The sequence below is a fragment of the Chrysemys picta genome, chromosome 24 (genome assembly GCF_011386835.1).
Source record: "Chrysemys picta bellii isolate R12L10 chromosome 24, ASM1138683v2, whole genome shotgun sequence".
NCBI classification, from domain to species: Eukaryota; Metazoa; Chordata; order Testudines; family Emydidae; genus Chrysemys; species Chrysemys picta.
Window position 1 is genome coordinate 6,268,773 of NC_088814.1, and position 22,564 is coordinate 6,291,336.

Genomic DNA, 22,564 nt, shown 5'->3' on the forward strand with positions numbered 1-22,564 from the left:
ACATGGAAGGTGACTGGACATGTCAGGGAAAATAATGTGTGTTTGTACAGCACCTAGCACAGTGGGGCCCTGGTCCACAACTAGGGCTCCTAGATGCTACCGGAAAATAAATAATAAGGATTCTGGATGGTGATAAGGGCTGTAGAGTCAAGGGGATTCAGTAGCAATGCTGGGGGCAGAGTGAAGAGGCTGGGAACATGCTTGGGGATGGGAAAAGTCCACGGGGGGCCGGGGGGGGGGCGCTTACTTTGGAATAAAAGGGTCATAGAAGAGTGTCCATGCACAGATTTGCACTGAAATAGCACAAGGTGTGACTTACAACCAATTTAGTTATTTTGGTGCTAGTCCGTGTGAGGACAAGCCCCTTGTTTTCCAGTAAGTGCAAGCAATCCAGTTGATTTCAGTGTGGAGTACTTCCTGTGCTAAAAGTTAGGGATGTGTATAAATGGACTTGGGCCTTAGAAAGGAATAAGGGCCTGCAAGACAACTCCCTGAGGACCTCTTTCACTCGGGATGGGTTGGTAGAATCTCCACTTGTCTTATTTGTTACAAAAATAACCAGACATTTTCTCCTGGTGTAGTTTCTGTTTGCTATTCTTTATTCACCTTTTCCATTTCTCTGTTACATGGTTTTGTATAGTGCCTGCTAACAGTTAAAAAAATAAAATAAAAGCCTTATTACATAATTGAAGACAGAAGTCCAAAGTTTTTATCAAAGGTTGATCGATACAAGTTTATTTAAGCCTTTAGCACTGAAGATATTAAAGCAACGTTTTAAAGTATCCATTATATTCTTAACTTCATTTGAACCAGGCTATTATGAAAACCTATTAGGATTCCCTATAGAGTTAGATATTCATCACTAAATTAATGCACAGTGTAACTGTTGGATAATAAACTTTACCCTTGTGTTTGCATAGAGGAAAGAATGTTTGCTGTACATTGCAACAAAAAGAATTTAAAACTTGTGCAAAAGCAGTGCAATCATCCCAGGAACTTGATCGGTTTGAAGCCCAGCATTCTGCACTCAGAAGAGGCTCCTTTTGTCCCGGAATCAAGAAGTGTCAGACAAGCAAATCAGAGAAACAATCCAGGCTCCCCCCACCAATTTCCTTAGAGGATGCACACAGATGGTTAAACTCATTCCTGAGATATGTAAAGCTTTCACTGGCTTGGGATAAAGGGTGAAGGAAGGACTCAATTTTATTATTAAGTTAGATCTTCAGTCCTGTAACCATTAATAAGATTGGGACTTTGAGCTCAAGGGCAGTATACATTGTTTTTGGCCTTAGGGTTAGTGGTCTCAGCTCTGCTCTAAGGAATATAACAATTGTAACAGAGGCGTTTCTGCAAAACACAGGCAACTGCTGTTCTACAATATCAGTACATGGTTAGATCGGAACAACAGATCTTAGTGACAGCCTTTGTTCTGAAGTACTGGTATTGCCTTCGGTCTGAACAACTGGTTACAGGCCATGTCTACACTAACCCGCCGGATCGGCGGGTAGTAATCGATCTATTGGGGATCGACTTATCGCGTCTCGTCTAGACGCGATAAATCGATCCCCGAATCGACGCCCGTACTCCACCTCGGCAGGAGGAGTAAGCGGAGTCGACGGGGGAGCCGCGGTGCTCAACTTGCCGCTATGAGGACGGCCAGGTAAGTCAAACTAAGATACTTCGACTTCAGCTACGCGAATAGTGTAGCTGAAGCTGTGTATCTTAGATCAATCCCCCCCCAGTGTAGACCAGCCCACAGGGACTGAGCTGTTTAAGAGTGCCCATATTTGACAGCTGACAAGGATGGATTATTTCAGTAGTACTGCTTGGTATCTGACCCAACTTGATGATGCGTCACATCACAAGGAACAGATGGGTCGGCACTACAGTACTGGTGCTTAGTCCAGCCTTGCTGGGGTGATTTGTCTAGGATCTATATTCCTACAGTATTGGTTACGATCAAGTCTGTGCTATCACACCTGAAAGAGGAGCTATACACCTGCTATACAGCACAAAGCAGAATGAAGAATTATTCCAGGCTGTGGCAGTACACATGATCATCATACACCTGCTTATCCTCAAAGGTCTCGTCACAGAACGGGCAATCCAGAATGTGGCTTCGCACATGGTCCTCGTACTGACGTGGCCCAATGTCATCAGGAAAGACCTCATGACACAGGGGGCATTTCTTCACAGAGGGCTGAAAGGTGAATACAAAACAATGACGTATAGATATCTGCACTAGCATATCTATATATGCATATCTTATCTTATGGAGGAAGGGAGGTTAGAAATAATCAGTTACAGGACAGGCCGCTCTAGGTTCTAATACTCCACAGGGTTTTAAATGTCCCACAGTGACTGGCTCTGTGAGCCGAACAGCTTCTCAGAACGGCTTTTGCTTTCTATCCTACCCAGTATGTGTCCATTTCTCCATTATGAAATGCAGCTGAATTCTGCTCATTCCGGCTTCCATGCTGATGTTGCCCAGGGCTGCAATTGAGTTCTAGCAGAGGTCCCTCGCTCCTGCTTAGCACAATCATCATTAATTCCCCCAGCTTATTCTGAAATATCCAGGGCTCCATTCCGCTGTCTGGGAAGGTAGAACCCACTACCTTGACCAGGACTAAAAGCTTATAGAGGAAACTGGCCATGGAGCTCAATTAGACTCCTGCCTTCATACCACTAAGCAAAATCCACCAGCCACTTTACTCACCATGTTCACAGCACTTGTTTCTAGGGAGTCTGCAAAAGAACAGAAAATGCAAGTCTTAACCATAGCCAAAACAAGACCATTTGATGTGGTGTTGACCTGTTATTCTTCTTGAAGCACCAGACCTAGCTCTGAATCTGGAAGGAACCTCTATATTTAAGACTCCGGAACGCTGAACTGAGGCCATGGGACTGGCTGCCTTGTGACTGGGCAAACTGGCAGAAAGAGAGCACAGTGCTAATCACTTAAGTCAACTCTCAGACCTGACAGAGTTTTGGAGCTGCCAGGGCATCTTCTGAACACATGGGAGGCAGCACAAACATGCTGTTGAGAGCTTCTTTTCTACAAGCCTCCAAATCAAGAGGGATGACAACCTGCTGAGACCCCAACCACCACGTGGGTAGGGGGAAGTCCCTCCTGCCAACAAAGAGTGAATGGACAGATTCCATCTTCTCAGGAGCTATGGGAAGGAAGTAGATTTTCACCTTCTGTCTCTCCCTGGCCAAGAACAGGTAGGAGGACTGAAGAAAGGATCTTCAGGAGGGTGGGGGCTGGAATTTTGGTAGCTCCCAACTCTATTCATTCTTAATTCATCTCTGATTCTAGCCCAGTTCCTTGATTAGGGTTCTCCTGCTCGGAAGCAGTCAGGATGTAATTAGATCGGACCCATCCCGTGTGGTCCCTGGGAGCCTCTGCACAGAAGGCCAAGTAACTCACTATAGTACGGGTTCCCAAACAAAAGGTCTGCACTTTCTGGAGGCCGAGTTGGAACTTGCGCCGACGGGACAGCAACCCGGGCAGAATAATCTGGGCTCTCAGAGAGGCGCATCAGCAACTCGTTGTTCTCTTGCCTTAGTCTCTGCAAAGGGACAGAAGAGCAGAATGAAGTTCCAGGAGCTCAGGGGGCCATTTCCGAGAGAAGCCATTTATTGTTAGTCATGACCGTTTGCGCTGATATAGTTACTCTCCCCCGAGAATCTCAAAGCACTTCACAAATCCTTTTCAGGAGGCCAGGCTTATCCCCATTTTGCAGATGGGAGGGAAACAGGCAAAGGGAGGTGAAAATACCTATTTGATGGCCTGTGTAACACAGGATGTCAGACCTGATGATCATCGAATCATAGAAATTTTGGCCTGGAAGGGACCTTGAGAAGTCATCAAGTCCAGCCCCCTGAGCTGTAGCAGGACCAAGTAAACCTAGACCATCCCTGACTGGTGTCTATCCAACCTGTTCTTAAAAACCTCCAATGACGGGGATTCCACAACCTCGCTTGGAAGTCTATTTCAGAGCCTAGCTAGCCTTATAATACAGATTAAGCCCTTAACTTCTTGTCCTACCGCCAGTGGACCTGGAGAAAAAATGATCACTGTCCACTTTATAACAGTCCTTAACCTATTTGAAGACTTATCAGGTCTCTCCTTAGACTTCTTTTCTCAAGACTAAACATGACCAGGTATTTTTTTTTTTTAAACCTTTCCCTCATAGGTTAGGTTTTCTCAACCTTTTAACATTTTTGTTGCTCTCCTCTGGACTCTTTCCAATTTGTCCACATCTTTCTTAAAGTGGGGTGCCCAGAACTGGACACTGATGATCAAAATAACCCCTTCTGCCCTTAAAAATCTATGACCAGCCTAAGGTCATTCAGTTAATGGCAAAGCTCTGACCAGAAACCGGGAGCTATTCTTTAGCTAATAACTCAGTGAAAAGACTTTGTGTGGTTTGTTTTCAAATACTGGGTAGGACCACTGAATTCCATGGGAGCAGTTAGGCCAGTGCTGCGAGCATCTGAAAAAAACCCACCATGTCATCTGATTGCATTTTAGTAAAGCTTTCTTCCACAATTTCCTTGTCAGACAGCTCTTTTTAACTATTTTCTCACGATTCTCTATTTCATAATAATGGTTCATTATTATGAGCTCCTTAATAAGTCTCAGCAAAACCTCTTGCAGCTTTTCATCCAACCACCTTGCCTAACTCTGAACTGTGTTCAGTACCACTGCTAACGAAGACCTCTCTGCGCTGTGAGGTTGGTAGTGCGGGTGTGAGTTTCTCACCAGATTTTTCTCCTCAATTTCATCCTGTTTCCGCTGAAGAAGCTGAAACAAATGGTTCTTCTCCTCGAGTTCCTTTGCTAGATCACGGTTTTGATGCTGTTAAGCAAAAGCATTAGGTTCGTCAGTGATGGGGAATCACCGAAAGAAAAGCTGTGAGAGCATCAGGAATTGCTCAGATAGCATTTGGGTGTGTGTGTTTGTGTGTGTTTCATCAATAAATCAACCTTGACCTTCAACGAGAGTCTGACCATGTCATAGCTAACCAACTTAAATCACCACTCCTTCCAAAATAAACCACTCATGGCCTGTACTTCCCTCATTACATACATGGTGATACTGTGAGTAGGGATGTAAAAGTTTAACCGATAAGCATCAATCTTATCAGTTTCAGTTACCGATTAAACTCCACAGCTGGCTTGCGCCCAGGACTCCTCTCTGGTTGTCTAGAAGTCTCCATCATCTTGGCACACAGTGACCTGGCCTTGGCTATTCATGCCTTTGTTACCGCTCAGGCTGGATTACCACAATGCAGCACACCTGGGCATGAAGCCTTCAGCACTTAGGAAACTTCAGCTAGTAGAGAACACCACAGCACATCTCCTCAGCAACACTGGCTACTGTGAACTAAGATTGCCAGCCTTCCAGGATTGTCCTGGAATCTCCAGGAATTAAAGATTAATCTTTAATCAAAGATTATGTCATGTGATGAAACCTCCAGGAATACATCCAGCAACCCTACTGGGAACTCATGAAACCTGCCCTCAGCTCCCTACACTGGCTTCCCATAGAATAGCAAATCAAGTTTGAGGTCTTGGTTCTCATCTTCAGGGTGCTCAATGACCTGAGCCATGGGTATCTAAAAGATTGCGTCAAGCTCCAAGCTCAAGATCACGGTCAACAACTTTGCTCCTCAGCACAATGGAAGTTTCTACAACAACAGTAACAGTTTGCGTGTGCAGGAACAAGAGCTTTCTCAGGGCTAGTCGGAGCTTGTGGAGCAAACTCCCCCAGGACTCAGGACCACCGCAAACCTCACCCCCTTCCTCTCTAAGCGAAAGGCCTGTTTCTTCTCTAACCTGCCAGTTATATTCCCTTCATGATAAAAAAGTGATGCAATGTTCCATTCTGCTGTATTCCCACTGACTTTACATTCCTTTCAGTGAAATACTGGCCCTCCCTGAATCCCAGCAACACCCTGTCCTCTGTACAACCATAGATTTCATCCCTTCACTTTTCACTCTACTCTTTGGAGACCATCCCCCACATCCATCCAAAGAAAGACATGACACCTGCTTATGTTGCAGATGAAGAGCCATGCTGGCCTCTGTCACCTTCAGATCCTCCAGACACTTTTCCAGCTTCTCTTTCTGCACAGGACCACAAATTTCAGCACCATATGCATCAGTGAGGGGGAGCCGCATATAAATAACAAAAGGAACGCCAAAGAGAAGGGAGGTTGGAGAAGGAAATGGGGCACGCACATAGCCAATCAACTCATCCCCCACCGAAAGCGGATGCTTCCCACTGTTTCTGGCTTTCTTCTGTAATTTAGACCCTCTCTGCTCCAAGTGCATTTGTTTGTAGTCACTTCTATTAAATGGCTTTGCTAAACTTAGGGTACATCTACACTACAGGGGGCATTCGATTTCAGATACGCAAATTCAGCTACGTGAATAGTGTAGCTGAATTCGACGTATCGCAGCCGACTTACCCCGCTGTGAGGACGGCGGCAAAATCGACTTCTGCGGCTTTCTGTCGGCGGCGCTTACTCCCACCTCCGCTGGTGGAGTAAGAGCGCCGATTTGGGGATCGATTGTCGCGTCCCAACGGGACGCGATAAATCGATCCCTGAGAGGTCGATTTCTACCCGCCGATTCAGGCGGGTAGTGTAGACCTAGCCTAAGATACTATAGATGAGTAAGGAACAACAGAGAAGAGTTAAGGGTGTCGTTGCCCCGCCATCAAGCAGTAGCGGATATACAGGGCTTTGTAAGCCAGCTTCCCACTGGAGCAGAAATCAGCGATGCAGAGTCTGGGTCTATTCCTCGTATACCTTGTTTTATTACATGTATACACCAGTCCTGGGACACGGGTGGTCACAAACAGAACACAGGCAATCCTCTCTTTTTCAGAAATCTCAGCCAAACACAAATCCCTGGCTCCCAGGGAGCAAATCTGACTGAAGGATTGACACTAGTTAGAGATTAAGGCAGGGAGCAAATTCTCTTGCTGCTTGCAACAGCTCTTCCAAAGGAACTGAATCACAACAAGTGTTTTCCGCCCCCTAAGACTAAAAACTGGTTTGCACACTAAAAAAGAGCACCTGGAAGAGAAAACCATGTAACAGCACCACCTGCTATAACAGGGGCAATCCCTTCCCCTCCATCACCTAATTCCCCTTGAGCTTCCATAAGATCACCTCCATCTGCTCACCGCTATGGGCTCCCTCCACCCCAGCTCCCTCAGGCCTCAACGTTATTAGGGAAGGCTCTACCTGTTCAGTCAAAGTACTGCGTAACCGACGATTCTCCTCCTTCAAATGCCCCAGCTGCTCAGTCTTGTCATGGTCCATCCGAACCAGGTTTTCCATTTCCTTCTCTTGATTCAACACCTGGGACTGAGGTGAAACAAGAGTGGATGAAAGCGATGGCCCAACAATTTATATAGGACAGAAGGAAGCACAGGCAATGTATAATGCAGCAGGAATGTCCGGAATGAAAGTAGCCTGGCAAAGTCTTACTCAGCCATAGATCCTAATGCCAAACCCTGTCCTATTCACATGGCTTTTGGGGGTGATTTACATAACTGCACACGAGCGGTAAATAACCTGAAATGTTGACCTGATTCAGTTGCGGAACAAATGTCTGGAAACCAATTCCAGTGAAATATGTTTGGAACCCAGTGAAACTTTTGGACAAGCACCAAGGTGGAGACAAGAAAGATGATCCTTTGGCGGCGAGACAAGAGAGCTTGGTTCTATTCCTGGCTCTGCCACTGATTTTGTGCATGGCCTTAGTCAAGTCACTCCATCTCTGTTTCCCCCTTTGTAAAATAGGGCTAGTAATGTTAGAGCAGGTCAATTTTTTTTTTTTGATGCAACAGTTTTCCATCAAATGCCATTTTAGTGAAATTGGGATGTTTCAGAGGAATCATATTGGATTTGATAACATTTTTGTTGGAAAGGTTCATTGGGACCAGGATGGCATTTCTGGTCGGGAGGATGGGAAAGCTATGTAGCCTGGTGGGTAGAGGCTCCATAATCCAGTAGTTCAGACACTGGCCCGGGTCTCCCAGGTCCCCAGCCTAACTACACCTCTACCCCGATATAACGCGATCCGATATAACATGAATTTGGATAGAACGCGGTAAAGCAGTGCTCCAGGGGGGGCGGGACTGCACACTCCGGCGGATCAAAGCAAGTTCGATATAACGCGGTTTCACCTATAACGCGGTAAGATTTTTTGGCTCCCGAGGACAGCGTTATATCGGGGTAGAGGTGTACCAGGATACAGAGAGTCTCTCTCCTTTTCCTGCTGATGCAGGATAACAAATTTTTTGAAACCTCTCTGTTTCATGAAATGAAGTTGTTGTTTTCTGGCCAGCATTACCACTTACCTACCTCATAGGGCTCTTGTGAGAATAAACCCTTCCACATTCAGAAATCCCTTTGAGATCCTCAGATAGGAGGAGCTAGAGGAGTACAAAGTCTTTATGATGAACCTAACATGGGTACGGAGGGGTAGGTGTTTTGGGGGATGAGATGAAAAATCTGCAAGGATTTGCTAACGCTTCCTCCTTCCCAAATACAGCACTTGTTAGGCGCTTCCTGGAGCTCAGGTTGTCACGTTGTAGGTTCACATTTTCCTAAGGAGCCCCTGGAATCACTAGGAACAACTCAGATACCATCCTAATTTGCTATAGGCAGCTCCATTCCCAGTCAGACGCACACAGAGTACTGCACAGATTGCAGAAGCAGAGACAGACTGCGCCTTGCCTACCTGCAGCTGGTCCATGTGATCCAGGGTAGTTTTCAATCTGCTTTCTAGCTGTTCCTTTTCAGATGACACCTCTTGGTTGTGTTCTTTGAATCTGCTCAGAGGAAACCAAACTGTAACATTTTCAGCTGCATGTGGGCCCCCCGCCCCCAAATTCTACCTCAGCACCAGCTCTTGGTAAACCACACCCGCAGCCTTCATTTCTCAACCTAATCAAAAGCTTATCTTGTCCTCAGGCAGGTTCAAATGGAGGAACCCTAGATACCAAAGCACTGCTCAAACCTTTGCATGAAGTTACCAGAGATCCCGTGACTCCTGGATCTGTTCCACAGCCCTGTGGGTTGCTTTCCCCTCAACCGACACAGACAGCTGAGAGCTATAATCCGTGGACTCATTCCAAGAGTCAGTTTTGCTCAGTCACCCTCACACTTATGTTTGCCCGAGGGCCTGTGAATGCCAAACCCAGATCAAAACCCCAAGGGGCTCCTTATACTCTCTCTCGCAGGGTTCATTCTGTGCATACACTCACTGGCTTTCATCAGCACGAAACAGAAGAGGAAACCCAACCCACTGCGCTTCCAGGAACTCCCATTTGCAAACGGATGGTGTAAACCACTCACTGCTGCAGCTCGCTCTCTCTGCAGCCATTCTGCTCCGTCAGCCGCTTGTTCTCCTCTTTCAGGAAATTTCCTTCCAGCTCCAGTTTCTCACAGCTGCTCCTCAGAGACTCCAGTCCTTTCTGCAGCTCCTGAGTGCAGGAAGGTAAATGGGAGGCAAACCCCGGAAACAGCCATCATTTTTGCTCCCCGCTGTATCTTTGAATGCAACAATCCCAGACAACCCTCCTAAGGGAACAAGATTTTCTCTCTCCTTTCTCTCACGTATTCAGCTCCAGTTTTGCTTAAATTGGGGCCTTGGACAAAGGAGGAGGAGGAAGGAGCAGTAATAGGCAAGTCAGATCCAGAGCTGGTCTTTGGGGTTTTGGGACAGGCCTATGAAATCATTTTTGAGCATTTCCCCTTCCCCAAACGTAACCAACTCCAGTCCATCATTAACACTCCGCTCTGCACTGGGTCAGCCTCGGGATTTGGGAGAGGGTTGGAGAGATCGTTTTTTGGAGAGACACGCACAACTGGCTCTTTGCACACGAGAGGTCTGTCCGATCTCTCTCTCTAGCCAAATCTTTGGACCTCACCAGGCTCCTGCTACAGAAGTGAAGCCCAGCTGCTCGGTCCTTTCCACCCAAGCGATTGGTTTGTATTTTCAAGGCTTTTTGTCAGGAAAGGGCCTTGAAACTCTTTTTGGTTTGCTTTTTAAATGGAAGTGGAGATTCTCTGTTGCACTGAGGGTTCCCCCCAAATTGGGAAGGCCCAGGATTACCAACTTTGCAGGGCCCAGGAGCCCGGTTCCATTCAGAACCTGTCTAATTGCAGAAAGAAGGTTGTCGGTTCCATTCCCAAGTGCAAGGCGCTGGGGCTGCATGTAGCAGGGTGGTTACCCCGCTCCTGCCCCGAAGGGCTTAAAACAGCCCTGTAGGAAGGTTGTGGCTGGGAGCTGCTAAGCTGGGCTGACTGGGAAGCAGCCGCAGCTGGGCCACGCCCCAATCAGGCCACAGCTGGCCTGTATAAAAAGGCTGGAAACCAGGTGCTCAGAGGTCTCTCTCTGCATTCAGATAGAGATGGGCCTGGTTGCAGGGAGCTAGACACAGAGTACCTGGGTGGAGCAGGGCTGGGGACAGGCTGAGGAGCTGGGGAGCTCCAGCCTGGAAAGTCCCAGGCTGTGGCCTAGCAGAAGGCCAAAGGGTACTGGGGGTTGCAGAGGGCAGCCCAGGGGTAGGTCAAGGCAGCAGGTCCAAACCCAACCTTGCCAGTGATGAGTGGCTGATACTGCAGTCTGCCCCAGGGCATGGGGCTAGATGATGACTGGCAGTAGCCTTATACTGAGGTGAGGTGGAAATAGTGGGTGGGGGTTCCCTGGGGAGGGGAGACCCTAAGACTGAGGGGTTGCTGCTAGGGGGCAGTACCCCAGGTACAAGGGAACCAGGGTCCAGGGAGGGGCCAGAGGGCAGGTGGATCACTGGCCTGCAGAGGGTGCTCTGGAACGAGCTACTTCCTAGAAGTCACCAGCAGGAGGCGCCGCAAGGGTGAGTCCGCACCTCGACACTGCAGCAAGACCGTTCCACAGAGATCAAAGGGGATGGGGGGGGGAGGGAAAAAGTGAGGGGGAGATTTTCTCTTCTCTTTGCCCTTTGGGACTAACCCTGAGAAGCATTTACCAACCCCCCGTTGGTTACAATGGGAGATACAGTTGCTCACATTTCTTGGAGACTAAGACCTTGACTCTATCTTCTTCTCCCCTCTCCACTTTCCCTGGTCTCCCCTTTTTCCCCTCCTCCATGTCATCCCAGTTTCCAGTTCATCTGGACTTTTACCTGATTTTCCTTTCCAAGTTTTATGTTCTGTTCCCTAATTGAAGCCAAATTCATCTGGGCAGAGCTCATCTCTCCGGCCTGTAGCTCCTGAGCTCTCCGCAGTTCCAAGTTCCCAGTCTGCAAGAAACAGACTTCTCCCTCTAGCTCCTTCATCTTCTCCTGGAAGCACATAATGGGCATGCATAAGCCTGAGCTGTTAGCCACAAGGCCTCTGAATTACAGTATTATCCCTTGTCTGTACCTGTGCCAGCCGGAGCTCCTCCTGCAGACCCAGGTTCTGTTTCTGGAGACACAGGCAGCTTTCCTTCAGTTCCTTGTTTTCTTTAACTAAATCCTTGTTTTGTTGCTCAATCTCCTCCACTTCTCCCTGGCAAACAACACAGACTTGTTCAATAAGAATGCAGTGTAGCGATGAGCAAAGGAACGTGAGCCCGGCAGAAAACCACAGTGTAGTCTTCCCTACCTCTTCACTGACACCAGGGAGACTGGACTTCCCTTTCAGTCTCGCCCGGTGCTGCCAGAGCTCAAAATCAAGCTCCAAAATACTGCACACACCAGGCCTGAAACTCTAAGGAGCTCAATGCCTTTAATTCCCCCAGAGGACAATGGGAGCAGAGGGTCTTCTACCTCTTGTAGGATTAGGCCCTGCACAACCATTAACTTCAGGCAGCCAGCTGAGTCCTCGATACAAACGAGCACCTGCTGGCTACCCAAATGCACCTTGATCATTTCCTGGCAGAGCATGACCTGCTGTGACAGCTGCGTTTCCACCCCCACCCTGTTAATACAGGAATGGTCCAGTTTCTACTTCTGGGGTTGCAGGGAGCAGCATCTACTGAGGCTCTTGGAGACCTTTAAACCCCCACCTCCCCCAGCCTAAGAGAAGGAGCCACTGGACCCAGGCGTCAAGAGATTATGGGAGACAACAAATTAAAAACCAGACAGGAGTGAGGGTCACATGGTCAAAAGCAGGGATCCAGAGGGAGACACTGAGCAGAGAACCCCGGATAGCGCTCACTGCCCCTTGAAGGCGTCCAGGGAGCCAGTGGACGCGGCCCAGAGACATGACTTAAAGGAGGATCAGAAATAGGCCCCCCCAGTCACAGAACACCTCCCTGTCCAGCTTCCTCCTCCTGGTACAGTGGACGGCCACCTTCGCCAGCGCCAAGAGGAGACTGACCAGGAGGTCTTGCGACTTTGTGTGTTGTGCTCTGACTCCCACAGGTAGACCCTGCTAGCATGCATTGATGAGAAACAGGACTACATCAACGTGCACTACAGAACATTTAGTGCACACCAGCCAGGATCGCATGAGGGAAATTAACACGCAGCACACTGGTGCGCTCAACAAATCTGAGCCCCAGTTCAGTGCCGTAGTCACTGGACCATGTTGTGTTAGGTAAAGAGAGTTTGAACAAAAGATAGGGGCATGAGAAAGCAGGAAGAGAGAGGGAACATACCTGTGTAGTAACCACCAGGATATCATCCTCTGTCTCTGCCCGGAACTGGAAAGGTACACTGGCTCCACGGACCACCCCCTCCTCATCAACGTAACAGAACTGGTAATATTCGTCATCTTTTGGCAGGTAGTAGGCTTAAAACAAACAAAAATCCCCACCATAGGGTGTTTTTAATTACTCAGGCCTCTTGTCAACTGTACAGCACAGAAAGCCCAGATCTAACAGACCCAAGACCACGGACTACAAAGCAACATCCACATTATGGGGCCTGCTAATCACTGACGCGCTCTTTGTGTCTTCAACTATAGCAGTGCAAAGTGAGCGGAAAACACTTTTGACACTTTGCACTGATGTAAATGACTCCTCAAGGAGCAGGTCAGTGACTCCCGATCACCAAAAGAACACGGATGGTCAAACACAGCTCAACATACTACCTGCAAGGGAGATTTTCACCAGGGGCTTTTGCTACACTGATAACAGCGGAAGAAGAGGCCGCAGGACCACATGTGCCATATGGCTGCGTCTCTGTGTTAGCAGGAGGGGACACTCTCACCAAGCTAAACTTGACAGAGTACATTCGGGGGGGAAGGACCCTTTGAGAGAAACTTGGGGGCTATTATTTTGAGATGACCTTATAGCCACAGCTCCTTGAATGAAGTTTACCCAAGTACGGGACAATATTCCTATTCAACAGTCGTACAGCTTCAGGTGGTAAAACTGATTACTGGCGTTTAGTGCAATTTGGTACACGATGGTGCGTGTGTGTGTGTGCACACTGTGAGCCGCCCATCCCTTCCCAACTGACCTCGAAACTGAATTTGCTGCTGCACAATAGAATCACCGCTGAGGTCACTCGGGAAAGGAGCCCACATGAAGGTGTAATATTCGCGGGTTGTTTTCCATCCCACCTGCAACAGCAAGATAATCATACAGCTTACTTACGTTTATCCTGTGGCCGTTCACAGGGCGATATTGTAACATGGGCTGTATGCCCGCACTAAGCCGTAAGAACCCCCTTTACACTCCTATACCAGCTACCCAGATCTTGGGTCCATGCAAATAGGAATAATCAGGGGTATTTGCCTGCTTATTCCTTCCTTGGAGCAAGAGGGAAGGGAGAGGTGTGGAATGAGAGGCGCTCTGGAGAAGGAAGAGCGTTGAGGGCAGATGTGGGCACAATGCACTACACCATGCCTATTCCTCACTGGCCCTAGGAAACAGGGCACAAGTCAGATTAGCCCTGAAACAGCTCTAATTTCAGGCTGGCCCCTCAGCAGTCCCAGAATACAGGAAGTGCAATGGTGGCTCAATGTTTTGTTAACCTCCCCTACTCCATTCCTGCTCCCAAGTGCAAGAACGGTGCAGCAAAGATTCAGGTCCTACGTCTCTTGATGCAGTACAGACACTACAATATACAAGTTAGCCCCTGAAAAAGAGCTGCTACTCTGTTCTTCCAAAGTCTCAAACTCCCGCTTAGGGATCAAGCGTGAAATAACTGGAAATGTCCACATCAAGCCATTCCTTTTGAGAGCGGCCACCTTACAATACATGACGGCTAATGGTTCGGCGCACACGCTTACCCGGAAAATGCCCACCCAGTCCTTTCTGCGAGGCGTGATGTGTTGCGTGAGGGTATAAAAGCAGGTTATGTCTCCTCCGGGGACGTAAAACTTCTCCACGTTATTAAAGAGAACCTGGGAGAAGTGGCAGTTGTCCAAGAAGACAGCAGAAGTGGGAGGTTCATCTAAGGTCTCGTCCATGACTGGGTTCTATGAGAGGACAAGAACAAAAGTGAAGGGTAAGACAAAACCTTGCAGCCTGCAGAGCTGGGACACAAGAGAATCCTGGGACCTCATCCAGAGCATTCTTAGCACCCAAGGCCGGTCAGCATGAGAAATGCAAGACACGCACTCATGCCAAGAAGAAGCAAATCCAACAGCCTTCCTATTTTTTCATTAGCAATTCCACTGTAACGCTTTAGCATCCAAATCCAACACATTTTGTGTCATCCTCATCTTTGTGGCTCAAAAGGGAGACTGATACCTCATTGTTAAGCTTGGCAGAAATCAATTTTTATTTATTTATAAGTTTAACAGATAATATCGGTTTATTTTTAAGCCTTTTTTATTATCATCTATCTAAATTTTCACAGTTGCAGGAAGTTATGGGCAGGTCAGCCAATAACTGTTTAAACAACAGGAGACAGAAATTCAAAAAGTTAAAGCTTTATAACTATTTAAAAAAAAAAACCTCTCAGCATCACATATCAAAATATACAAAACAAATATCCTTAAATCAAACTGCAAGAAGTTCACAAGAAACATTTTTCCTGCTGTGCCTATTTGTAAATTTCAAATATTGTTGATGGAAATATTTTTGGTGGGGTTGTGTGCCCGTGTACAGTGAAATCGACATTTGCCGACATTTACCAATAGAAATCTAATGGTTCCAAGCCTACTCATTGTGCACTCCTCCCAGGCAACATGATCCTTGCTCCCCAAGTGGCAGTAGTTCGCTCTTAAGGGTCCGAACCCTAAGGATACAGCATTTGCTACTAGCAACCACTATAGTAAAATTGCCACATGGTTCTCAGTATTAAAACACATATGTTGGATAGCAGCCGCATCAATCAATAGTATACGAACTCTCACCTGTTTCTTTATTTAGGAACCTTTTAATTGTGCTGTTACAAGTTCAAAAAATAAATGACACAAGGTTAGCTGCAAGAGACAGTACAAAACTACTGACCCCGCAACTGTTAATAAAATCGAAACTATCAAGAACAGAGACAGGAAACGCTCAGAAAACTAAACATACGCCTTACCATCACGCACTAGAGGCGGCCAGCCTCAGCGTCTGACAGATTGCCAAGGGGAGACATTTCTTGCCAAGAAAATCCTGCTGCAAGTCCAGGACAACCCAATTCCAGGAATAGAAAGCAGGAGCCGCCCAGCTGATCTTAACTGCAGCTATAGTATATGGGGTAAGAGATGACCTCAGATAAAATCCCCAGAAGGTCTGGGACTGTGTTATCACAGTCTGTGTCATCACCGGCACCAGGAGTTCTATGTGGAAGTGACCTTAGATCAGAACACTGGTTTTCTGTGATCACTTAGAAGGCGGCCAGCTGCATTCTGTGCCAGTCAATACTTCCCGGTGGCCTCGTGGGGCAGCTCTAGATGGAACAGATGGCAGATGTATTGCCTGAAGGCGGCAAGGGTGTAGACGGCTGTTCTCAGGGCCGCATTCAGAAAAGAAAAGCTGTAATATCTCGGCCAGCCATAGAGAGAAAGGGGGACACTACTGGTCCTTATTGTCGGGTCTTGTCAGGGCTGGGACTTGGGCAGCCTGTGGGCACAGTTAGCTGCTCACTCTCAGGGCCAAAGGTCAGAGATCAATCCAAGTCAGGTCAAAACTGCAACATCAAAGTCCATTATAAAACTGAGAGTGTGAGGGGAGAATCGGAGTCAGGCCAGGCCAGGGTCTTTCACTAGGGTCAAGAATGATCTTAAGCCAGAGACAGTAAATCAGGGGCGGGAGCCAGGGATCACAGCAAGCAAAGTTGGGGCAAAAGCACACCAGAGTCTGCACTGCTCAGACAACTCCCAGCCATGGCTTCCTAGCTTAAATGGGGAGTTTCAGCCAATCAGGGAATCATGGAGGGCTGTCGCTCATGCCCCTTAGGGTGGGACTTCGTGCAGGGCTTAGCCCTTCAGTTCCTCTTGGTGAAAACCCTAACCAGGCTCCAGGTGGCAGTGAGGAAGTAGTACCTACCTTGGACCCTGCAGCCCTGGTTCTAGGCCCATGGGTTCTCACAGGTCTCCTAGTACAGGGGTGAATTCAATAGTACTCCAGCTGAGAATTTATTCAGCAAAAGATGGTGCAGATATCACCTCTGCCCAATCACATCCACAGCATACAACAAAATGCTGTGGGTAGATAAGAATTACTTTATCTCCATTATTTCCCAGCCTTCCTAATCAAGGTACAAAGGCTGACAGCTACAGACTCCATGTTTAAATGACATTCATCACCCAAGCCCGCAAATAAGCACTACGTTTAGAGTGGGATCTTCTTGTATCTAGAATCTTTCATGTTCGGTATGCCTCAAGGCACATTACAAAGCAATGATTCAGATGTTAAGAGAGCAAGGACTACGTGGACAAACATAGCAACTGTTCTGAACACAGCGCTATCTCAAAACCACTTGAGCCTTGGAACATGTTTCCTTGGGACAGGGAGGAGTTAGCCAGGCTGGGGAAAGGGACCCTGGCTCTTTCTGGGCTATGCCATGGGACCTTTAACAGCCACTGTGCTAGGTCAGAATTGGGTCCGAGCCCAAGATGGTGCAAACGTTACATGTGACCAGCGTCTGGCTGCAGCCAAATAATGAATTCAGCAGCAAAAATGCTAAGTTCAGTAGCTGCACAATAGCAGAAGCCACAGGGCCCTGAGTGAGATGGCTGGGCCACTCACAAACCCAATTATTTCACCCTTTTTGCAGACTCAGATAGGCATTGCTTTACCTTTGATTAATGTTTTAGATGTTATAGCCATTACAGATCAAACTTAATTAAAAAAAAAAATGAAAGCTGAGATTCTGGGGTACAATCTGAAGCTATGGGTGAATTCCATGGCAAATTCCACCACCACAGAACATACAGGGCTCTGCGTTCGTTTTATAATTAGCAATACTTTGCCTTTCTCTTGCATCTTCCAACAAAGTGCCATGCAAACTTCACAACCCTTCTATGAGAGGAGCAGTATTATCCCCATTTTACAGATGGGGAAAACTGAGACACAGAGCATTTAAGTGACTTGCCCAAGATCAAACAGCAAGTCGGCGACAGAATTTGGAAGAGGGCTGAATCCCGGTTCCCCCCTGTTCTAACTTCTAAGCCTGCCAGCTGTCTGCCTGCGTTGTTCCAGTGCTTCACTGATGCAACACTGTTTGTCGACTCATTTCAATCAATAGAACAATAATGAATTGAGGAGAAAAAAGAGGGAGAGGAGGAAAATAGACATAGGGGAGGGAGGAAATTGTAAGAGCATGAAAGAAAGGAAAAAAGGATGAGGTGACAATGTAATGATGTCCGAATCCTGCCACTCATTCCTTGAGCTGTTCATAAACCATCAGCAGAGGGAGACGAGGGAAGAAAAAATTAGCAATGTGGGGCTGCTCCTTATAGAAGGGCCAGTGACAGCCACACCTTATGGAATGCTAATGCGTAACTCGCTGTAACACAGACTGTGCAATGAACTAATGAGATATTATTACCCCATGCACCCAGCGGGGGAGGAATAAATAACCAATTAAAGATTTCCCTTTTTTACAGTCCATCTCTGAGGGACTGGTTTTTTTTCCCTTTAGGAAGAGGCCATTTTCAATTCTATCATACAAGCACCAGAGATCCTAAGATAGGCTTGTGTATGAACACTGTTTCCTAGAACTATATGAAACCCTGAATTCTTCTTACCAGGCAAGACGCGGTCATTGAATTGCCATGATTAGAAAGATTAGACCTGCACTCGCACCTCACAGGTGTTAATCAACTAAAGTTAATTGAGAAGAGTTTGAGTCTCTCCAAAATATTCATATAGCCCTCAGGTACCAGCTAGATAATAACTGGATTCAAGAAAAAGAGGGGGCAGGTTGGTCTCGTGGCTAAAACAAGATACTCAGGAGATTGGGATTCAATTTCTGATTCTGCCATAGACTTCTTGGGTGACTTTGGGCAAATCACTCAATCCCTCTATGGCTCAGTTCCCTGCTGCAAGAAGAAATCAATCCAAACTTATAAAGGGCCATCACAAGTATCTAGACAGCGGCAGATAGACTGTTCCCACAAGGCCCAGAACTGAACCCTTCAAGAAATCCCTACACCTAGCATGGGTGATTGCTGAACAAGTTAAACCAATTGGTCCATTGTGCCACCAATGAATAAATATACCAGGGCCTCGATCAGGGAGCCCAGATCCAGGAGAAAGGGGAAAAAAAACAGCAAGAATCATCCAGTCCACGAATTCAGTGCCCAACACAACCCTCCTATCCCCTCTGATGATGAAATGCTTTGCAAAGCCCTTTGAGATCCCTGAATGAAAGAAGCTGCGTAATCATGATGACCTTTATGTGAGCAGGAACTCCCAACTCTATTCTCTTGCTCCAACGCCATCATTCAGATACATCAGCCCCTTTCTCCCTCCCCTCTTCTCTGACAGATGATCCGCCACTTATTTTCAAGGATTACTGTAGTCCTAAAGGAGCCTAGTTAGATGAATCACTGGATGGAGAGAAGCAGTAAGTTCAAGCACAGCAAAGCTAGCAGCAACTCTTGTCACTCTGGAGCAGGGATGGTCAATAGGCGCACCATGGGCCAAATCCAGACTGCCAGACGCTTTTGAACAGACCCCAACATCTTTTTATTTACTTATCATTTCTTTTATAATTTTCTCTGGAGTCTGGACCTTGACAAAAAATAACTGACTAACCTGCAAGTCTGGAGTATCAGCCTTACCACTACAACGGAGGGACAGTTTCTATGTTTTACTTCCTTGTTTGCTATATCCCACGTATAATTCACCCCCACACCTTTCACTATATATTGGCCAAATATATGCCAATGCAAGGACAGAGAGGGGCAGAATGTGTCTCCTCTATTCAGCGGCACCCCCTGAAGCTATTTCCCTTATGGGTACTGCAGCAACAGAGAACGGCTAGGTTTGGCCCGGCTCAGCCCCAATGTGCCATCTGTATATTAAGGGGGAGAGACTGTACAGAAATGAGTAACTGGGCCCAGTGAACACTCCACTCTGCCAACCCAACATGCATTGACACACCTCTAGCCTCCTTTTCCCATAAGCAGCTCCATGTCTTTTCCACATCAACCCATGAGTGGAACATCCTCCCTGATCCTGGGTGCCCTGCAACGTCCCAAGACCCACTTCTTTCTGCTAGGTTTCCAACGCTGACCTCCCTCTTCATCACTCATAGAAATTGTCATTTCAGAGCCAACGGTCCATCTAGCTTCCGACAGCGGCCAGTAGCAGATGCTTCACACAAACGATCACGAAACACTGCTCAGGGCAGTTATGAACTAAACTGCCATTTGGGAAGTTTCGCCCTAATAAGACAAAGGGATTATATCCCTTACACTTTTTTTCCTACCCAATGTTACAGTGGACGTTCTCATTATTCATATAAATGGATAATCATCTTGTGAAGCCTGCTGAGCTCTTGACCTCAATTGTATATTGTGGCAGTGAGTTCCACAGGCCAATTATGTGTGTGTTAAAAAAAACCTTACTTCCTTTTATCGGTGTTAAAGTTTATTTCCTTAATAGTTTAGAACCACCAATAAAGGTAACAGACTGCCCCCATGTTACCTTATCTATATAGCCCTTTATTTCATATATCCCTTTCACACTCTCTTGTTCCCCAATACTGTAACATAGCTCCCTTCCACCCAAACTCGTGTCCAGTCACGTGGGGCACACGCAGAGTTGCCTCCTTATCAAACTCAGGCATCACGACCCTATGTGGACCCGGCGACTATTGACACATCATCCCTTTGCCGCCGTGCATTGTCATGTTGGCGTCATGTGGCAAAGGTTGCAACATTTCAAATGGGGCCCCTCGAGAGATTATTGGGGGAGTGGGGAGGGGAAAACAGCCCCAGAAAATCTCAGGGTGGGGGCAGGCCATTCAAAAAGGTTGGCGCTATTGGCCCACAGAGGATGCTGTGGCCAAAGTCCAGGGTCCAAAGGATCCTTGGGGAGGGAGAGACATCTGACCCATAGAAAGCCTAAAGACCTGCCACTTTTGGTATGGGGGGGCAAGGCGTGAGGGATTGTGCTGCCCACCTCCCCTTACTGGGCACAGGCCACGTACAAAGGGGCCTTGGGGGATGGGAAGAAGTAGGGGCAAGGGGGTGCAGGGTGAGGAAGGCGGAGGGGATTGAGGGGGGCAAACCCCACCATTGTGCCCCAAGGTGACACTTTGTGGCGATCCTACGGCGGGGGGGGGGTCATCCCCAGTGCCAGGCCATGTGGGCCATTGCCCCCCCCGTCAGCTGATTGTGGAGGAGAGAAGTGGCCCCCCACCTCCTCCAGCCAGCCCTTGGGGGGGGGGTGCCCCCGAGTGGGGCCCTCCCCTCCAGCCCCACTTGCTCTGCGCGCAGGGAAGCGAAAGTGAAAGCAGGGCAGCTGCTACGCAGGCAGAGAACAAACAGCTCCCCGGGGCCCCCCAATAGCCTCTCCCCGGGGGTAGCGGGGCTCTCACACCTCTCCCCCCCCCAACCGCCGCCCCGCGGACTCGCTCACCGCTGGACAACGTCTCTCTCTCCCGGCGCCGCTCCGGTCCTGCTGCGACGGAGGAGGAGGAGCCGCCGGGAAAGGGCGGAACCGGCTGGTCCCGCCCCTAGCCCCGCCCGGAATTGTTTTAGCGGAGCACCTCCCCTCGAAGAGGCTGCTGGGACTTGTAGTTCCGCTGCTGCGGGAGCGAGGGCTCTGCCAGAGGGGACCCCCGCCCCCTTGAGAGAGAGGATGGGACACCTTTTGGAATAAGTGTGAATCTCCCAAGCCCAGGAGCTCACCCCCACCCTGCACTCCTGCAACAACACATCATGGAGGCATCCCTTGCCCTGCCCCTGGGATATGGCTTTGGAGTGGGAGACTTTGGGGGTCCTTCAAGTTAGGAGGAAAGAGTGACAAGATGGGAATCCTCTTAATCATTTAACTGGGCACTCGAAAGGGTGGTACCCACCCTATTGCTCAGGCAGATGGCTCCACCCGCTGGCTAATTTGTGGATTGACAGACAGCTGTCAGATGAAATGGACAATAAACCTGATTGAGAGAGGTCGTGGGGTTTGTTTTATTATTATTATTCAGTGTCTAAAACCTCTACGCTTTTTGTTTATTAGCACCTGTTTAACTCAATACAAGATAAAGTATTGAACAGAGAGAAAAAATCTTCAGTGGTTGAGTTTTTCCCCTAGGATGAACCCAAAGCCTAACTTACTGTGTGTCTTTCTTGACTCTGCTAGAATGGTTGAGCAGCACCTCACTCTACTTTTCTCCTGTGGCTGCCCTGTTTCCCTCCTACAGTCTGTACTGATGTGTGGAAAGGTCAAGGTCACTGAGACATGTTAGAGTATGTGAGAGATCTTTTAAAATCAGGCCATTAACTTCTTAATACAAACAAAACAAAGACAAGCCAAGGTGTTTTAAACAGTCCATTAAAAAAAAACACAATTAGAAGTAACCTACAAAAGGAAAAAAATGGGCTTCTGACATTTTTGCTTCTTCCAGAGGTAAAAAGAAAATATGAATTAAAAAAATTCTAAAGCACTGGATAACAAGTAGAATTATGAACCTGTCTGTCTGTATCTATCTGTTGTCTCTTGTCATATAAATTAGATTATAAGGTTTCTGGGGCAGGGACAGTCTTTTTGCTCTGTATTTGTACAGCACCTAGCACAATGGGATCCCAATCCATAATTAGGGCTCCTAGGTCTTACAATTAAAAATTATTAATAGTCACAGCACAGATAACATGGAAAATAAACCCAACTAAGTGAGAGGGGAATAATTTTATTATTATTATTTGGTGTTTAAAACCTCTCAATTTTTATTTGATTTTGTTAGCACCTGTTTAACTCAAACACACAGGAGAAAAACCCTCTTTGTTGAGGCCTGATCACATATATACATCCTTTAACTACAGGTTGAAAAAGCCCCAAGCCTACATTTCCAAGTGACCCACAGGGTATATTTATGCTGCAGTGTAAACCAACGGGTTGAACTCAGGCTCAAACCTAAACCTCCTGCTGTCTACAAATTGTACTAACCCAGGGCTTGGACCTAGATTTCCTGGACAGGGGTGGAAGGTCTGACCCTGAGTCAAGATGCGAC

At 47.5% G+C, this 22,564-nt stretch overlaps 2 protein-coding genes across 7 annotated transcripts in view; both read right to left on the reverse strand.

Moving 5' to 3' along the window:
• SNF8 (SNF8 subunit of ESCRT-II) overlaps positions 1-22,564 on the reverse strand; it is a 71,309-nt gene that overhangs the window by 13,653 nt on the left and 35,092 nt on the right. The window lies entirely within an intron of this gene.
• On the reverse strand, positions 577-21,085 carry LOC135972125 (calcium-binding and coiled-coil domain-containing protein 2-like). 6 transcript variants are annotated; one of them, XM_065577896.1, is made up of 14 exons: positions 20,974-21,085; positions 14,235-14,423; positions 13,460-13,562; positions 12,655-12,788; positions 11,436-11,561; positions 11,195-11,353; positions 9,384-9,511; positions 8,767-8,857; positions 7,263-7,385; positions 6,100-6,135; positions 4,769-4,864; positions 3,431-3,572; positions 2,717-2,745; positions 577-2,200 (listed from the first exon to the last, which is right to left on the reverse strand). In XM_065577896.1, exons 2-14 carry the CDS (start codon positions 14,412-14,414, stop codon positions 2,030-2,032), a joined length of 1,518 nt encoding a protein of 505 aa, XP_065433968.1. In that variant the 5' UTR covers positions 14,415-14,423; positions 20,974-21,085; the 3' UTR covers positions 577-2,029. The 6 variants fall into 6 exon arrangements, with proteins under 6 accessions (XP_065433968.1, XP_065433967.1, XP_065433969.1 ...); XM_065577895.1 differs by having other exon boundaries at positions 6,058-6,135; XM_065577897.1 differs by lacking the exons at positions 6,100-6,135; positions 20,974-21,085 and adding exons at positions 15,479-15,623; positions 16,429-16,583.

Excerpts from the sequence above, each read along its gene's own strand:
- LOC135972125 (XM_065577894.1), bottom strand. Across the intron at positions 12,789-13,459 it reads GCAGCAAATTCAGTTTCGAG|CCTACTACCTGCCAAAAGAT; the intron begins GTCAGTTGGGAA and ends GTTTGTTTTAAG. Across the intron at positions 7,386-8,766 it reads ATCACATGGACCAGCTGCAG|TCCCAGGTGTTGAATCAAGA; the intron begins GTAGGCAAGGCG and ends GTTTCACCTCAG.